This window comes from Anthonomus grandis, chromosome 3 (genome assembly GCF_022605725.1).
Source record: "Anthonomus grandis grandis chromosome 3, icAntGran1.3, whole genome shotgun sequence".
Lineage (NCBI taxonomy): Eukaryota > Metazoa > Arthropoda > Insecta > Coleoptera > Curculionidae > Anthonomus > Anthonomus grandis.
The window spans coordinates 7926875-7946970 of record NC_065548.1 but is presented as its reverse complement, the minus strand read 5'-3'; the positions used below and the strand labels follow the sequence as shown (position 1 = coordinate 7946970).

General features: G+C 29.2%; 1 protein-coding gene across 1 annotated transcript; it reads left to right on the top strand.

The window, feature by feature from the left end:
* The first annotated feature begins 13142 nt into the window (after positions 1–13142).
* Positions 13143–14922, top strand: LOC126734225 (uncharacterized). Its single transcript, XM_050437762.1, has 2 exons — positions 13143–13258; positions 14661–14922. The coding sequence occupies exons 1-2, from the start codon at positions 13143–13145 to the stop codon at positions 14920–14922; spliced, it is 378 nt and encodes a 125-aa protein (XP_050293719.1).
* Positions 14923–20096: the final 5174 nt, after the last annotated feature.

Here is a 20096-nt window from a genome sequence, read left to right as displayed (position 1 = left end):
TATATTTTTTTTATAAATCAATATGAAATGAATCAATCAATTTTTTTTTTTATAATCAATAATTTTATAATAAAATTATGTTAGCAATCCAATTAATATGTTATTACGTGTGAATATTGTTATCGTTAGAACTCGCATGAAAATAAATAGCAATATAATAAAGCCAGCAACATATTAAATTCGTAACGTATATTAATAATTATTTCGAATCAATTCTAATTAATTTATAACGGGATCAATAAGGAGATCACTTTATCAATTAGCAGCAAAAATCATTAAAGAAAACCAACTTCTTGTAAGTGAGTTTTTACGATCATTTTTGATTGAGGAATTTTTTATCACTTAGATGCCTATTTACTTACTTTAAAATCAATAATCGTAACTATTTTTTAGAAATTCGGAATTGATTATAAATTGATTTTATTAATGAATAAAATAATTTGATTAGATTACCACTATCACCGAAAGTTCGACAATATTTTATAAGCAATAACATAATTATATAATCATACTAATAATATATTTATTAATTTCAGATAATCAATAAAATGTTATCTAGTCAAATCACAGCCCAAAATTATATCAATTTACCAAATACATTACATGTGAAAAAATCTATATACTCAATACACAGAGTACGAAATGACATCAATTCGTAAGTCAATATTATAATCCGAGGTCAATATTATAATCAATTATCTGTGTCAAATAATTTTTTTAACAATTTATTGATCAACATTTACAATCAATAAAATGAATTTTATATTAATAAGTTAATAAGTTAATTAATTCCATGTAGATGAGTTTCTACAATCGATGAAATTTTAGATAATCAATTCACAATCTAATTATTACATTTCGCTAAATATATTACGCGTGAATATATTTTTTAATCAATTCGTGACAAATGTATTTTCACAATCAATAAGAAGACTACTTAATCAATTGGCATCGTTGTAAGATTAGTTTTAAGATTTAATTGATTTTCTTTATTTTTTAATCAATTCTAGGCAGATAAGTCTCTACAATTAATAAAATGATAACGTCATAAATGATGAAGAAAAATGTGCATTTTTTTAATATATTAGAGTTAAAAATACTTCTACAATCTATTGATCAAATTTTCACCATCAATTAATTTTTGCAATCAATAAGAGGATTACCGTCTCTATAATCAATAGAATGAGTTTTATTGATTGCCCTTAGCATATGTCATAATTAATTAAATTATTATATAATTTTAATAGTAATTTATTATCAATTGCAAGCAGATGAATTCCTATAATTAATAAGAAAATTACTTATCCAGTTTAAGGTCAAAAATATTTTTTTTCATAAATTTCATGACAAACATTAAATCACAATCAAAAGAATCAATTTTTTTACTTTACACTTATGATATTTTATATTTAAAAAGAAAATTATATATTTTTAATAATAATAGTTGTTTATCAATTTCAAGCAGCGAAGTTCTTGAAATGTATTAAAGGTTATGGTAGAAATCCATACCCAAAAAAGTTAAATGTTGCTTAGCACATTACGTGTGAATATACTTGTCAACAAAAAGAGTCTGAAATGTAATTAATTCGTAACGAATAATTATGATTATTTCTAATCAATTCTAATCAGCAAGAAGATCAATAAGAGGATCACTTCATCAATTCACAGCAAAAATTATTGATTTAAAAAAAACATCCTTTTATGAGAAAATTTGTACGATCATTTTTCATTCTGAGAAATCACTTAGATGCTTATTTTCTCACTTTAAAGTCATTAATCGTAACCATTTTTTGGAAATTCGGAATTGATTAATAATTAATTTTATTAATAATAGAAAGTTAAAGAATTCTTTTAACGAATAAAATGAATTTTATTAGATTACCACTATCATAAGTTCTTATAATCAATTAAATGTTATTTATCCCAAAATTATATCAATTTGCCAACTACATTACAGGTGAATACATCTTTGTAATCAATCGTCTAAATATAAAGTAGCATCAATTTGTAGCATCAATTCTTGGCCGATTTAATTTTTGTAATCAATTGAGGGATCACCGGGAACAAAATTTTAATTTTTTAAAATCAATTATCTGTGTCAAGTAATTTTTTTAACAATCCATTGATGAAGCTTTACAATGCAAAAAATTCATTTTACTATATTATTCTTATTATAGACCATAATCAATAAGATAATGATAGTATTTTAGTATTAATAATTGTTAATCAATTCCAGGCTAATGAGTTTTTATAATCGATATAATTTTATGTAATTAATTCCTGGACAATGTATTTTTACAATAAATAAGAGGACTATTTAGTCAATTCGCATCCAGAATCATATTTTCAAAATAAATTTCCAATTGATCATCATGGACCTTTACAATCAATGAAATAAATTTGAATAGATTATCAATAATAATGAATACAATTTAGTAATCAATAACGTAAATATACAATGCAATTAAATAGTAGCCTAGAATCATACTAAATATTAATCAATTCTAGACAGATAAGTCTTTACAATTACCAAGAAAATGCGCAACTTTTTTAATGCATCAGAGCTGAAAATGCTTTGCAATTAATCATTTAATTAAATTTTTATTATCAATTAAACAAGTCTCACCAAAATCATTTTTTTTAATAAATTGCAAGTAGATGGATTTTTAAGATTAATGAGATTTTGGTTCTCATTTCCAGAATTGAAAAATCTTTTTCAGGCAATTGAGTTGGATTGAATCGAGAATCTTATCCAGTTAAATTGGAATCTTCAGCTACCTTTAAATTCGTTTTTTTTCATTTCTTTAGACAATGCATCTAAACAGTTGGGTTCAATAAGGAGTCCTAGATTGGAGTCTCCAACTGCCTGTAACAAGATTCTATTTACTCTTAATCTGATATAGAATATAATAGTTCACTAACTAAACCAGAATAAAGATAAACATAAAAGAAGATGATATGACAGCCCATCATCAGTTCGTAATAAAATAGCCCTCGAAACTATAAACTCGAAAATAAAGGTTCTGTCTACCGCTAAATAATTTAAAAGCTCGCCTGCTCCACTCAAGGCGGGTTTTGTTTTTCGACTGGAAACTCGGCACTTGTACGTAAAATGCCAGTGAAGCCAGTGAAATTAAACCTTTGAGAGTTTTCGGCGCTAAGGATTTTACGAAAACGTTACTAAATAGGCCCCTATTTATTTCTTGTACAGTCCTGGAAATGAAGTGGGTAGTGGGCGGGGGGGCGGGGGCGGGGAGGAGAGGCTCTTTTGTAAAATAACAGTCGGAATAAGTAGGTGCAATTTGGGAGATTAAGCGAGTGCTTACCCGGGAATTCATATTCTTTACGGGAGGATTATTCATTTTGCATTAGATTAAAAACTTTAAGTTTGGTTATTCAAAAGGAAACTCATTATGTAAAAAGTCTTTAAAAGTGCATTTTGTGGATAAAATTTAAATTAGAATGTAGAGTCAAGCGTATTATTCAATGTTATCCAGAGCTTGTTCATCTGCCTCATTTTCTTAGAGTCTGCAACCGTGGAAGCTGAGGTGGTGTCATCTGCAAAAAGTGTAAACCTCACATTGGGTTCAACATTTGGTAAATCATTGAAAAAATCAAAAATAGGCCCAACCAAAGGTCACTGTAGCTTCAATGTCAATAGTTCTTTTCACTGATGGAGCTGGTCAAACAAGATATTATTAAACCAATGCTCCTATTAATATACCACTAGTTTTTAAATTAATATATTATGAGAGAAACAGTCGAAGGCCTTGCTGAGATCACAGAATAAAGAGAAATCGATATAAGCCTGACAAGCTATGTATTATAAGAAGATTTTTCAAAAAATTGAGATGGTGGTGTCATCAGCAAAAAGTGTAAACTTAATATTGGATACAATTTTAAAATTGACCACAATCAAAAATTGAAGAGAGTCAAGCAAAGATTCTTATGAGATTCCAACGTCAATACTACTGCCCATTGATAAAAAATATAAATTGCTGAAAATCATTATACGGCCTTAGATTTTGAGCATTAAATACTTAAACATAAATAATTTGCCTTTACATCTCGAAAAAAAAACGGATAATATAATAAATTATTAGAAAAACTCCTTTTAAGTAATAATTGCTTTATAATTTCCAATTTAATCATTGCTTGTTCAAATAAAAAAACATGCAATTAGGATCTTTTATACATTATTAAAGTTGTACCTGCATAATTTCTAATTAGAAGAGTTAATATTAATAGCAAACAGCTAATGATTAAAAATTCGAAAAAATCTTTTAAAGTTCATATTCTTTTTTCCGAAATCCACTAAATTTTCGTCAGATAGAGATACTAAAGCAGTAATTTTATAAACATAAAGTTATCACAATTGATCACCATTGAAAGAACTTTTCCTACTCTTAGGGACCTTGATTTCTGGAATATTAGTAAAAAAAAGAGTATTCACAGATTCCTTTCATTATCACTCTCATTATCACAGATTCACATTATCCCTTGAAGAATTTAATGATAGTAAATATGCTCAAGCTGCATCTCTAGACAGTCATTTACATTAGATATTTATTTAAATCATTTCAGTAAATTCGTACCTTTAGAGGAAAATTATCAAATTCAGCATTCAGTTCGTCCGTCGCCTAGACTCGAAAGTACGACATAAATGAAGCAAGCGGCGGCAAATCTCGCGACATCTCGGGACACACCTAAAAGTTGGCGAATGTTCCGGAACACTGGTATACCTGGATAAGGAGCCCTCGTCTTTAGGAGACGAGGAATCAAAATAAATAGTAGGAAAATACAGTATAAATAAATGTTTCTTGTACCCTTTAGCCTTTCTGTTTAAAAACAGTTTAAACAGGAACAGCGCTGTGGTATTAAGCATTTTTTTAATTGAAACATAGTACATGTGGATCCTTTTTAAGATATTTACCTAAATATTTATTTCGAGTTACTTCTTTTAGAGTTTCACTTGCGTTGTGACTAAAACCTAGTCTATTTGCCATTGTAAAAGAAAAAGCCATATAATTAGATTTTTTTAGTCTTTAGATCTTTTATTCTTTTAAAATCTTTTATTATAACAAAACTAAACTTTAATGATTACTTTTGTCAATTCCCATACCCTTGTATGAAATATGACTAAAATCTTATCAGCATATGCAATTAATATACTATTTACTTTAATTTTATCAAGATAATTTCCATAAATATTAAAGAGAATTGGCTTAGGAACTGTTCCTTGGAAAACTCCATGATCTTTGGTTCACTGATTGTTTCGGAAACCGTAATATAATGAAAAACTCTATCTATCAAATAATTAGCAAAAATATTTAGCACGGCACCCCTGACCATATGTTTTTCCAAGGCTTGAGAAAATAAGGGCGAGACACTGTGTGAAATGCTTTCGCTAAATCTAAAAATAGCACTATGCATTTGTTTCATTTATTTTTGGCACTAATTTATTAAATAAAACCGAAGTACCTTTACGTTGTCTATAACATAAGTGAATCCAAGAAATCAAGCAATATAGATTTAAGGAACCTTTCAAAAATCCTTACCAAATTTGAAATAATACATACAGGTCTCTAGTTGCCCAATTTTTGACTTTAGCCTTAAAGAGTCCTGCTGCGATGTCACAGATAGGCTCGGGGTCAATTAATTTGTGACTTGAGATATTCCTGGCTAAACTTTCTGTTTCTTCAGTTCTATGTTGGCCTTTATGGCTTGATACACATTCTAGAGTTGAATTTATTGGACGTAGCTGTACTCTCCAGAGAATTGAAATAAACTTTAATTAGCCTGGGTTTGAATATTTTAAGAGCTGATTGTCTTTAATGCCGTTTATTGTCTGAATATATATCACTAATTTTTTTTTTCCTGGATTTATTGAATAGCCATAACTTCGGCCTGAAATACTGTGCTATAATTCTTCAAACTTATAGCAATATTTTTTTTTAGTTTATCAAACAAATACTATAATTATAGCAGTTACATGTTGGAGTACTTAGGGTAAAAAAGAATAATATTTATAAGCAATAAGTGCAACTAAAACTAAAAATATAAAAGCAAATATATAGGACACCAAAATAGAAATCGAACCAACGTAAGCATTAGGATGGACAGACTCTTATTTTCAATCGTTTTATCGTTATCATTAAAAAAATCTACATTACAATTATATAAATAGGAATAAATCACAACTCCAAGTCAAATGTATTTTATAATAATGCTGTACCTCTTTAGAAGAGCCCATTCCATCTGTGCAAGACCCATATAAAGTTTTCTTCCAGGGAGTTGAGATACCCAGGAGAAGAATAGGAGAAGAGATTTTTTAATCTTGGAAACTAGTTCCAATACAACTGCCTGGAAAATATTTTTAATTTGTGGAAAAACAAATTCTTATATTAAAACTGACTGAAAATATGCTCATAAAAAGTCTATTGAATTTCTTAAAAGTCTATTGGATTTTAAAGACAGTGAAGACTCAACTTCATTTGTGTGAGATTTATGAGATGTTTTCTTCCAGGTAGTTGAATCGCCGGGTATCTTAACTGAATACAACCCAACTGCCTGGAAAAGATTTTTTATTCTTTGAAATATTCACCTTATTTCACTTTGGCTGAGAATTTTAAGAAAAACAGATTTTACAGTTTTGGCTTGGAAAGGAGATCCAGAGAACTCCAATCCTTTTTTTCGAAAACCAGACTGTAGTACCAACTTGTATGAACACAATTGTATTAATTCAAATATTTAGTCAAAAATTCGTAAAAGAGAAACTTGTTATAGCTCTGAAAGATATTCAAATTTATTTTGATTCGATAAGGGATTAATAAAAAAAGTTTTCCACATTTGTGGAAATTCTCTCTTAGGTAGAGATAAATTAAACATCTTTTTCAGAAATAAAGCAATAAATTCAATACTAAAAAGAACAATATTTTAATGTATTATTATATATTTTTTATTTTATTTTTGAGCTGTTTTAAAAAAAAAAATCAACAGTTATAATATTAAGCCTCTGTAGCCATATAGAAATTCGATAGCAAATTATCTTTATTAATTAATATTTTCTACGAATAATAAAAGATAGGTAGTTCGTTATGTTTAGGTAGAAGTCTTATGTTACCATTAACTCAATCCAACTACCTGGAAAGAATTAAAAAAAACTTCATTAAAATCAATTGCATTTCTTTGGCTGGATGTTGGAAATCTTGATTTACTTCCAGACTACGGTGCCACAATTATACCACCTAACTACCTGGAAGATCATGATCCAGTTCTTTAGAAATGCCTTAAAGATTTTCTTTCTTTAAGAAAGCCTTAATTTTAATTGAGCAAGACTGAAGGAGAGTTTTCTTTCAGGCAGTTGGAAACTCCTTGATGTCTTAACTCATTGCAACCCAATCCAATGCCTGAAAAATAATTTCAGTTTTTGGAGAACAATTTAACGGAAAAGCATTGAAATCATCTGAATTTCTTCATATAGTACTGCCTGGAAAATATTAGTTAGATATTCAATTAAACTAAATTGGATTTCGTTAAGCAGATGACGGGAATATTTTACTTCCGGGCAAATAAAGACTCTGGTTTCTTTAATTATATCATTTAACTGCCTGGAAAAACAATATCAGTTCTTTAGAAAATTTCAAAGACAGTGAAGTTCCATTTTAACTAAGTAAAACTCGTAAAGAGTTTTCTTCCAGGCAGTTAAGACTCCATGACTTTAAGACCTCTTCCTATCGTCATGGCTTTCGCTACTAGTAATAGAAGATAGATAGTTCTTTATGTCTAGGTAGAAGTCTTATATTACCATTAACTTAATCCAACTGCATGGAAAGAATCAAAACGAACTTCATTGGAATCAAATGCATTTCTTCGTTTAAATGATAGATAGATATCTTGGTTTACTTCCAGGCAGTTAAAAACTCTAGGGTGCCACAATTATACCAGCTAACTGCCTGAAAGAGCATGATCCAACTCTTTAGAATCACCTTAAAGGTAGTAAAGCCTTCATTTCAATTGAGCAAGACTGAAGGAGAGTTTTCTTTTAGGCAGTTTGAAACTCCTCACCTGCTGTTAACTGATTGCAACCCAATTCAACTGCCTGGAAAATAATTTCAGTTTTTGGAGAACAATTTGACGGAATAGCGTTGAACTCTATTGAATTTCTTCATAGAAAACTGAGAATAAGTCAAGTCAATTAAGAGGAAAACACATGATAACGAAACACGGAGCCTGCAAAGTGGTCACAAAAATGAGTGAAGGAGAGAACAAGAAGAGAAATAGATTGTGGATCTAACAGAGAAAGAGACTGGTAAGTTCAATTAATCTGTTCGGAAATAGCACATGGTAAGCCAGTAGGATAACATCCGAGACCTAGTCCTAAAATGTTTATAATGATTTTTGTAGTATTGTCTCTTGCAGGAATTTTATTAATCAGCCTACAGATATCACATTGGAAAAAAATTGAAAAGAACTTCATAGAAATCAACTGGATTTCTTTGTGCGGACGATGGAAATCTCCAAAATTCCAGGCAGTTAAAAGCTCTTGTGGTGCCACCAATTACTTAATTGCCTGGAAGTGTAAAACTCAAGGAGAGTTTTCTTTAAGACAGTTAAAGACTCTTCTGGGTGTCTCAACGTAATCCAATCCAACTGCCTGGAAGAGATTTTTCAATTTTGAAGTTGATTTTCAAAGAACTTTATATCATTAAACCAATCCAACTATGTGGAAATGAAAATTGGTATAAAAAACATACTACAGGTCATACAAGAATAATAACACACACCATTATAAACTCACTCTTAATGATGACCAGTGACATTATGACAATGAAAATTAACATGAATATACCATTCCTAACCCAACTGAATTGGAAGGATAAAATAAAATAATGACTAATACAAAAAAATAGGTTAGTATGGTATACTGACGGATCAAAGATGGATAGTGTCATGTATTTAAAATTGTAGATTCATCTTAGTTGAACCCCTTAGTGAATCTGTACCTCAAGACTTGGTATGACGTTAGTCACTTCGGAAAAACTTAATTTAGGTTAAGTTAGGATACAAGCACGTTTATATACGATTCAAGGGCAGTCAAATCTATTGGTGGAATCAACTCTGCCAAATTATGAGCTACGGTTGTGGAAAAATGTACATAGCCTAGTATGAAATTTGAGTATTTCAAAAAAAGTTACAATATTTAATTTTTTATTGTTTCTCTCAGGCATTTGTATCAAATTACTACAAATAAAACAAAACTCATATCTATTCCAGGCAATTGAACGACAATACTACTAGACAATTATTATAAAATCATTATTTGTTCCAAGCGTTTGTTAAATACTAGAAACGTGAGAAAATTTAACATTTTTCAGACTAAGAATCCCTGGAAAAATTAAAAATTAATTATTGCCAAATGTCCAGAAATTTCCGGATAAAAATTAAAAAATTGATATTTCTAATGGATATTTTAAGTAAGCCAGTTAAAAATTCCCGCATATGCAGATTGTCTAATATTACTTGCGCCTGAAATATATAAAAAATATTCAAATTGCAGCTCTGTACTTAACTCGTTATAGGTACAATGAAATGCAAAAATGCGATGTCAAAAAAAACACGTCCATAATGGGGCCAATCTTGCTAGAAACTTCAAAGTACCTTTTTCCGTCCTTTACAGTACAACAAACCGTTAAGATCCAAAATTCCGAAATTCTTTTCCCTTTAATTCCGTTTTCATACTTACGACAATTTTCCAACTTTAAATTAGAAACTTCGTCCGTCCCTCCCCTCGCCCTCGTTCTATATTCGGAAAAAGGTTTAATTTTTACGTAAAATAACGTAAAAGCTTTTAATCTAACGACTCTTATTCAATTTATTTCGCTGGAATTTTTGCAATTCGTGAGAGAAATAAAGTAGTTGCGAAAACTGGAAAAATCCTATAAAAGGATCCGGAATGGAATCCTGGAAAAGAACAAATATTTGGCAGTAACTATTAGTTGCAGCGTTAATGTTTGTCTTCCATAACCCAACTCCCTTGCGGGGAAATCCTGGTGCCGTCTTTAATTACAGTTATCCAGTGAGATCAAGAGAATTCGTTTAAAACCGATCCTAACATAAATTTAATTAATGCATTTACTTAGAAATATACAAAACTGAGAGGTGGCAAATAAACGAAAAAAAACCCGCGTTTCTCTCTTGGCCCTTTTGTTACTTCCCGCGTACGTTTCCCGAATATCCTCAGAAGTTGAAAAGTGTTATGACGTTGATTGTCTTCTTTTGACAATGAAAAGTCGCTTTGTTCCGTTTCTGATTGAACCGGATAAAGGGTTTGTAATTAAAAGAATTAATGACAGTAAGAGTGAAAAGACGATTGCTAGGAGGGAAAAAAGGACAATAAATCCTTTTTTTTTTGTCAACGGATTATATCAGATAATAACGGTTTACTTTTATGGGAGTTTTTAGGAAAAGGAAATTATTGTTTGAGGCTGACCGTTGGGATGTTAACAAACGTATTTTTTTCTTATATTGGTCAATGTGAAATAAATAGGTATCTACTCAAGTTACCCAGAGATTTTGTGTACAGATTGTATGAAATCAAGTTTTTGAGTTATGAACGTTTGGTGAAGTTTGTACATCTTTTGTAAAATACTGAAATACGTGTTCAGTCAAATTGCCCAATGAATTTATGTACAATTTCAAGTTGTATCTGGTTAAATTTTTGAGTTATGAACATTTTGTCAATATTTATTTAAAAAAAATATATATAAATGCGTATTTCAAAAAAATTTGAAATCTGTGTTAAGTTAAATTGGTGATAGCGTATGAATACACATTGTCAGAATTCTGCCTAATCAAATTTTTGGATTATGAGCATTGCATCAACTTTTAATTTATTTTTAATTTGTAGAGATTTTTTTTTCTAAAACCCGGTATATAGAACAGCAAAATTTTTTTTTGAAAATCGTTCAGAATTTTATTTAGAGAATTTTTTCAGTTATAAATATTTTGTAATTTTTCATATTTTTTTTTTTTTAAATCTATAACATATTTTTAATTTGTTACAGATTTTGAGAAACGTTAAAATATGTATCCAGTTAAATAGTTTTAAGAATATACGAATATATACAAATTTTCAAAATTGCATCTAGTCAATTTTTTGAGTTATCAAGTTTTTTTTACCCTTTTTAATTCACAAAAAAATATGATTTTTTTAATTTTGTTGAAATTTGCTAAAATAGGTATCCAGTTAAATTATCTAGAGAATTGGCGTACAAAGTTTCAAAGTTCTATTTAGTCAAATTTCTATAACTATGAACATTTTCTGAAATATATATAATTAATATTTTTGTTATTTCAAAAAAAAAATATTTTCTCAAAATCTTGTACATATTTTAAAAAATGTAAATTAGTATATTCAGTCAAATTGTCCAAAGACTCCGTGTACAAATTTTTAAGATTGTGTCTAGTCGAATTTATGAGTTGTGAACATTCTGTGAAATATTTTTATTCAGAATTTTATACATCTTAAAAAAAATAATAATAAAATAGAAATCTAGTCAAATTGGGCAGCAAGTACGCGCACAAACTTTCAAAATTAAATTATATGAAGTCAAATTTTTAAGTTATAAATAAATGGTAATTTTTTATTTTAATTTATATAAAACATTTTTTGTTCAAGATCTTATACCCATTAAAAAAAAATGCTGAAATAAGTGTTTGGCAAAATAAATTTATTTTCTATAAAAATCTTTTTTTTTTTAATTTTGTATAATTTTTAAAAAACGCTGCTAAAATAGGCGTCCAGTTAATTTGGTCAGAAAATGTATATACAAATTTTCAAAGTTGTATTTAGTCAAATTTCTTAGATATGAATACTTTGAGAAAAATAATTTTTTTTGTTATTTCAAAAAAAATTAATTTCGAAATTTTGTACTTATTTGGAAAAACGCTAAATAAGTAAAATTGGCTATATAATTTGTGTACAAATTTTTAAAGTTGTTTTTGGTCAATATTTTGAGTTATGAATATATTATTTTGAACAACTTTAAAATATTTTCAAAATTGCTTAAGTAGGTGTCCATTTAAATTATTCAAAGAATACGTATCGAGTTTTTTAATATTGTAACTAAGTACATTCTAATCTACCTTCTGACTTTTTAGTTTTCTTCAAATTTCTAAAATTAAAAAAAAAATTATTGCAAGGTTTTTTTTTCAAATTGTTGTACCTATTTTAAAATAGGTACAAATAATAGAATAGGTACTGAAATAGGTCAACAAATCAAGGTAGAAAATCCACGAAATTTTATAAATTATTATTTTTTTACTTTACAAAAAAAAACTTTAAAGATTCATACATATTAAAGTTAGTTCAATTCTCTGAAAATTATTATATTATTAATATTTCTTAAAGTTATAAATATTTTGTAAAATGTTTTCCCTTTTTTTCTTATTCTCCAATAAAAAATATATTTTTTGTAAAATCCTTTACATTATCTATTCAGATTTAGGTAAATTATCTAAAAAGTTGTATTAAGTCAAATTCTTCAATTATGAAAATTTGAAAAATATTTTTATTATTTTTTACTTCTAAAAAAATTTTTTTTTTCAAAATCTTGTTTGTACATATTCTAAACAACGCTGAATACGTTAGTTACGTTAACGTTAATGATACGTTAGTAACCCTTATTTTATTTAACGTAACATAACTAACGTAAATTTTCAAAATTGTATCGATTCAGATTTTTCAGTTACGAACATTATATAACATGTTAAAAAAAACATTTTTTTTAAACCTTGTACATATTTCAAAACACTAAGTGCTATATCACACTAGGCAACTTGGTCGCGCAACCGGTTGCTCAACACTGGTCTCTCGGGTTATTTACTGGGACAACCAAGTCGGGCAACCATAAGCGATTTTGGATTTAAAGAGAAAGAGTTGTTTCACTTTTAGTGTCAAGATGTACGTTGATGAGGTAGCTGTGTTATTATACGTGAGGCGACGGAAAAAACTGTTAAAAAAAAAGAAACAAAGAATCTGGACTCATCCTTTTGTTACATCTCGTTTAATTTTCGGAGTATTTCATACGTTATATGATGACTTAAGAAAGTATCCTGCGAAATTCTTTAATTATGTTAGAATGTCGGTATCGTCATTTGATGAGTTATTAGCTTTGTGCAAGGAAGACTTAGCAAAACAGGACACGATACTGCGAAAGTCTATACGGCCCGAAGAAAAGCTTTTTCTAACTTTAAGGTAAGTATATACATAGATACAAATATACAGAATCTCTAGAATTCAAAACTGTTTGGAATTTTTAAAAGTTTATAAATATTTATGACAGTATTTGAATAATCAGTGCCATAAACAACTTTTATGTAACTCATCAATCTCATATCTCCACGGTTGATGACATCTTCATGTTATTTATTTTTATCTTGGACGAACAATTTAAGTAGGTGTCAATTATATGTATCTCTGAGTTCTTTTCGCTTTAACTACGAATACAATAAAAAACTAGAAGAATATACTTTTACAGTAACATCTTTATTCAAAAATCGTAAATATCAAAAGGTTTGGTTAAATTAATTAAGTAAAAAATCAAATAATTAGGCAATGTACATGATTAAAGCAACACTAAAGATTAAAAAGTTCTATCATACTCTCAGAATTACTCGAGTGTGAACCAACTTGTGATATGTTTGATTGAGAGTGAATAGAATCGGTAGGAGATAAGAGCGGCTGAGTAAACTGAGTTTGATGATGACCTGATTGGTAGCCATGCGGTATTGAGGGCTTTTGATATAACGGTTGTGAGGCTTCTTGACTTGTCATTTGTTGGACTGATGGCGAATCTGTCGGTAATGTTGGGGTTGTAGTCAAGCGCTGTTGGAAACTTTGGTGTCCTTGATAATGTAATATGTAATGATATTGATAATGTAATCATATGTCTTCGAAATATTATTGTGTTGAAAGCTAGAATTTCTGCATTTATTCTATATAGCTTCATTTAAAATTGTTATTATTAATATTTTGATCTTGGTTGCCATTTTCCTCTCCTCAGGTACCCTTTTTAAAGAGCCAAGAAGGGATAAGAGAAACATGCGATCCTCATCAGATTCTTCTTGTAACTGACGCTCGCGAGAATCTGTGGATTTTTGTAGTGTTAGTATTAACGGGTCATTTTCTTTTTCGAGCTGCGTGCCTAATTTTCCTTCTATTGGTCTTTTTGCCGATCAATCAACTAAACCTGCTCCTGATCAACTTGCTCCTCCTGTTCTGGCGTTTCTCTAATAGCGGTAACTTTTTGTAGAAACTGTAACTGCTTAAAATACAAGTACTCGCTTTTTCGATTAGCTTCGAGACCCAGACTTTTTTTGTTTTAATCTTCTCACTTCTCGAGTATAGCATGATCTCAAACGTTTCCATTTTTTTGCAGTGATTGACCTAAAAAAAATTCGAAAAATTACATTATTAAAGATAATATTTAAAATTCTTTCTATTAAATACTACAAAACAAAGTTAATAAATGTGCCACCAAAAATATTAATCGACGTGCGCGAGCATTTTTTCAAACACGCCCTGATTTACCTTTTATTGAATTTGTTACATATTTTTGCCGTTCACTGTATATTCTAAAAATATATTTTATTTACAGATATCTTGGGAGTGGCTGCTCGTTCATGGAAATCCATTACTACTATTGCCTCGGACATTCAACAATAGGTTCGATTATTAGGGCTGTATGCGGAGCGATATGTAGGAATCTAGAATCCTGTTTAGAACAACCAAAAAACGAAGATGAATGGGAACAAATAGGACTTGGCTTCGAAAAACATGCTAACTTTCCACATTGCATCGGTGCCATAGACGGAAAGCATATAAGGCCTATTAAGCCGACCGATTCTGGATCACTATAGTACAACTATAAAAATTACTGTTCTATTGTTTTGCTAGCAGTTTGTGACGCCAATTATAACTTTATTTACGTCGATGTGGGTGCCTATGGTAAGAGTAACGACTCAGCAATTATGAAAGATACTTCGCTTTACTATAAACTCAATAACAGCTTGTTAAATATTCCTAAACCCACAAGCTTATCAGAAAATGATCAGACACATTTTCCGTATGTGTTCGTAGGAGATGAAGCTTTTCCTTTACAAGTCAATCTTATGCGTCCATACGGAGGAAATACTCTTAGTTATAAAAAGAAAATTTTTAACTACAGATTATCTAGAGCTTGACGATATATAGAATGTTCTTTCGGCATTTTATTTAATAAGTGTAGAATTTTTCACAGACCATTAAATGTGACTATAGATTTAGCAAAAAACATTGTTAAAACATGTTGTATCTTGCATAACTTTGTGCGCGCTCGAGATGGATATTCTTTTGATGATACTTTGCAAATAATTGGTTTCGAAAATGAAATTATGAAAAGGGACTTAACCAGAGGAGGGCGAAGTGCGCTTGCGACCCGTGATGCGTTTGCCGACTATTTTAGTTATAGATATATACTTTCTTGGCAACATAAGATGATTCAATAAAATATAAAATGTGTATAAAAACTTACCCAAGTCTTTCTTTTTGCTAATATTATGGAGTTCTGCACCTCCAAAAATATCTACCATTTCTTCCCAACTCTTCTTTTTTAAGTCGCGATTTGAATAATCACTTGATGATGAGTCCCATATTGACTGCCGATTATGAATTTCAATTATGAACTTTCCGTATCAAACGCCATTGCTTCAGGAAATTAATAAGTCCAGAAAAGAAAAAAAGATCAGCGAAAAACTTCCTTGCTCAAGACCGGCTTTCAGGCAACTAATCCCGAAGTGTGACAACGCTCAATATACAAGCATGCATGTTCACTACTCGCAACCAGACGCGCGACCAAAGTTGCCTAATGTGATATAGCACTAAAATATAGGTGTCCTTTTAAATAGTTCAAAGAATACGTGTCGAGTATTTTAAGATTACATAAAATTCAAATTATGATTATAAACATTTTGTGGATTTTTTATTTTTTTCTCTAATTTCCAAAAAAAATATCTCATTATTCTGTACATATTTTTAAAATCGCTGAAATAGGTGTCTAGTCAAATTTTTCAGTAGAAATACCAGGAATGTACCAGTTTTCAGAATTGTATATGGATAAATTTTTGACTTACCAGTATTTTAAAAACTTAAAAAATAAACTAAAAAATTTGTTCTTTTTCAAATTCCAGTAAAATTTAAAAAAAATCTTTTCCAAGATTTTTTTTTCATATTTTACATTTAAAAAAAAAACGCCGTAACAGGTACCTATCCATTCAAAATATTTAAGATGTGTGTACTTATTTAAGCATGTGTATAAATATTTTTAAAAGTTTAAAATCTCGTACATATTTTGAAAAACGCTAAATGTTCATTTAAATTATTCAGCAGATATTTGTGCCAATTTTTCGAATTGAATCTAGTCAAATTTTTGACTTCTTGTAAATTAAAAAAAAAATGTATTACCAAAAATTTTGTTCTTTAAATTCTTGAACATATTTGGAAAAACTTGTCAAATTTAAATTCCAAAAAGATGTTTTTCACGCTCTTATATAATTTTTGTAAAACGCTGATAGTTGAAATTCTTTAATAGATGTGTGTACCAATTTTCAAAATTTTATATAGTAAGATTTTTGATTTATGAACATTTTGTAAAATAACATTTTGTGATGTAAAAAAAATACAAAATTTCATACATATCATGAAAAGCGATGAAATAGGCGCCGAATCAAATTTTTCAAAAAATATATGCACAAATTTTCAATAAATTATGACCATTTTATAAATTCAAAAAAAAAATCCAAGTTATTTTTTTTTCAAAACCTGGTACTTATTTATAAAAAAAACGCTAAGACACGTGTCTAGTCAAATTGTCCAAAGACTATGTGTATAAATTTTCAAAATTAAATCTACTTAAACTTGTGACTTTGTTGTGACACTTTTCTTTTTTTTACATTCTTAAAATTTAATTTCTCGCCCGTCTAAAATATTATTTAAACGTTACAAAAACGCGGTTCTGTAACCGTATGTGCAGAAAGAAAATATGCCTGCATTTGCAGTTATGCGAGTCAGCGTGCTCGCGTGCGATTCGTTTTAACGACGTCGTTAGGAAACAATTTCTAGTTTTGCAACCGCCACTCTTAAACGCGGATTAACTTTAGTGAAAATTTCGAAATAATACCAGGGTGATATAGTTTTTGATTTAGAAAGCACTTTTATAGGGGATTAAAAAAAACTTGTATTGTATTGTATTTTTTTTTTAATAAAAAGAGTTTTTTACTTGTTGGAGTGAAGTTGTTGCTTGATCTTAGAAAAATTGTATTTGTGCGAGAAGTTTCTTAAATAATTCGTTATAAAATTTTATAAAGTTGCATAAAGTTCAGTGAGTTTGCTTTAAACGCTTATACGCTTATCTTTAAACCATTTTTTTTTATTAAAAAATTGCCTAAAGTAGACGAAAAAAGTGGCCTTAAAAATCTGCTGAAATATTCTTTTTTAATATTAAAGCGTTTGGATTTTTCAGAGGAACCACATTTGAAACGTTCTCAAAATATTAAAGTTTTTCAAAAGTCGCTCGTCAAGAAGCCCTAACAATTTAATTTTATAAAATGTTATTTTACTCTCGATATTTTCAAAACTATGAGGCTTTTGAGACCTCAAAACTATGATGAATTATTAATTAAAAAGATCCAAATTATATTCAATTTCCCACTTGGAAATGAATAAAAAAAATAGACAAAAGCAATTTTTCCATCTATTGTTATCAAGTAGGTTACCGTAGTACTTTTTTTTGAACTGCCCGGACGAAAAATATTGATTTATTAATTCCAGGCAGTTGAGACTCAAATTACTAATAATTAGTAATAACAAATTACTAATAGTTTAATTTTTCACTTGGAAATAAATAGAAATTAACACAAAACCCAGCTTTTTCAATGATATAAATTTACATTAAATGAACTTTCTTAATAGTTACTAAATTTTTAACACCTTGCAGATACATGATGGCTTCGAACGAATAAAAAATCAGTTTAAATGCCCGGATTTTCTAAAAATGTCTTCAGGTTGCTAAATTTTATAACCTTCTTGGGAAAAAATTATAAGAACATCAACCGCCTGACAATAATCGGAAATTAGTCAAAAAATTTATTTAACTCAATTTATAAAGTCATTTGTACATGTAGCTGGGAGTATTTGATAAAAAGCATTTTTCAGAAAATTTGTAAAGGCTTACCTCACTTAACGGAAACTAACCTTACTTATTTTTTAAAGCACCTGCAAACCATTAATAACTTTTAAGAAATTCAAAAATTAGTTTTAATAACTTTAAGGAAAATTGACAAGACAATTTTGCTAAAGCTAATAAAAGCACAAATACCAACAATTTGAGACAGTAGTTGATTCCTTGTCAAAAAACCCTCTATTTATTATTTTTATTTTTCTTAATTATTATTTTACTATTTTTAATTTTATTTGTTTTAGAGGGTTTTTTGACATGGAATCAAACCCTGAGGCGTATCTAATACTAATTTTAAACCTTTTATCCTCTGATAATGGATACTACTGTGTCCGAAACATGTCAGGTAATTTAAATAATTAAATGTTTAATAAATAAGTGGAGGAAAACTGCAGGATTTTCATTTTACCTTAACCTACGACTCCACTACAAGTAGGGACTATTTCTTCACTAAGAAAGATATTGATTTATTAATTCTAGGCAGTTAAAGATAAAATGTATATATAACTGTCTGGAAGGAAAACATTATTTTAAAAATTTCAGGCAATTGAAGGTAAAATTAATGTACAACTACCTGGAAGAAAAACATTAGTTTATCAATTCCAGACGGTTGACGGTATAATTGCCTAAAAGTGATCCTTGAAAAAATTCAATTTTAACGGATTTAGAGGTTCTAGGACCTCTTTCAGGTAAGAATAGTTAAATGGCTCTGGAAAGCCTGGAATTGAAATTTTGCTCAACATAAAGTGACCTAGGCGATACCAAAACTGCCTAGAATCATTCTTTAGCTTAACTCAAGGTGATGCCTAAACTCTTCCATTTTAGCCTCACTTTTTCAACAGAAAAATATTGATTTATAAATTCCAGGTAGTTAAAGATAAAATGTATGTGCCTAGAAGGAAAACATTATTTCAAAAAGTTCAAGCAATTGAAGGTAAAATTTATGTACAACTGTCTGGAAGAAAAAACATCAGTTTATCAATTCCAGACAGTTGACGGTATAATTGCCTAAAAGTAATCCCTGGAAAAATTAAATTTTAACGGATTTAGAGCTTCTAAGACCTCTTTCAGGTAAGAATATGTATATGGCTCTGAAAAGCCTGGTATAGCAATTTAGCCTAACATAAAGTGACCTAGGCGATACCAAAACTGCCTAGAATCATTCTTTAGCTTAACTCAAAGTTATGCCTGAAGTCTTCCATTTTAGCCTCACTTTTTCAAGAGAAAAATATTGATTTATTAATTCTAGGTAGTTAAAGACATGTATAGCTGCCTAGAAGGAAAACATTATTTCAAAAATTTCAGGCAATTGAAGGTAAAATGTATGTACAACTGCCTGGAACAAAAACATCAGTTTATCAATTCCAGAGAGTTGACGGTATAATTGCTTAAAAATGATCCCTGAAAAAATTCAATTTTAACAGATTTAGAGCTTCTAGGACCTCTTTCAGATAGGAATGGTTCACCGGCTCTGGAAAGCCTGGAATAGAAAGTTAGCTCAACATAAAGTGAACTAGGTAATACCAAAACTACCCAGATCATTCTTTAGCTGAACCCAAAATGATGCCTGAAGTCTTTCATTTTAGCCTCACTTATTCAACAAAAAAATATTGATTTATTAATTCCAGGCAGTTAAAGATAAAATGTATAAATAACTGATTAGAAGGAAAACATTAATTCTAAAATTTCAGGCACTTGAAGGTAAACTTAATGAACAAGTACCTGGAAGAAAAACATCAGTTTATCAATTCCAGACAGTTGACGCTATAATTACCTAAAAGTAATCCCTGGAAAAATGAAATTTTAACGGATTTAGAGCTT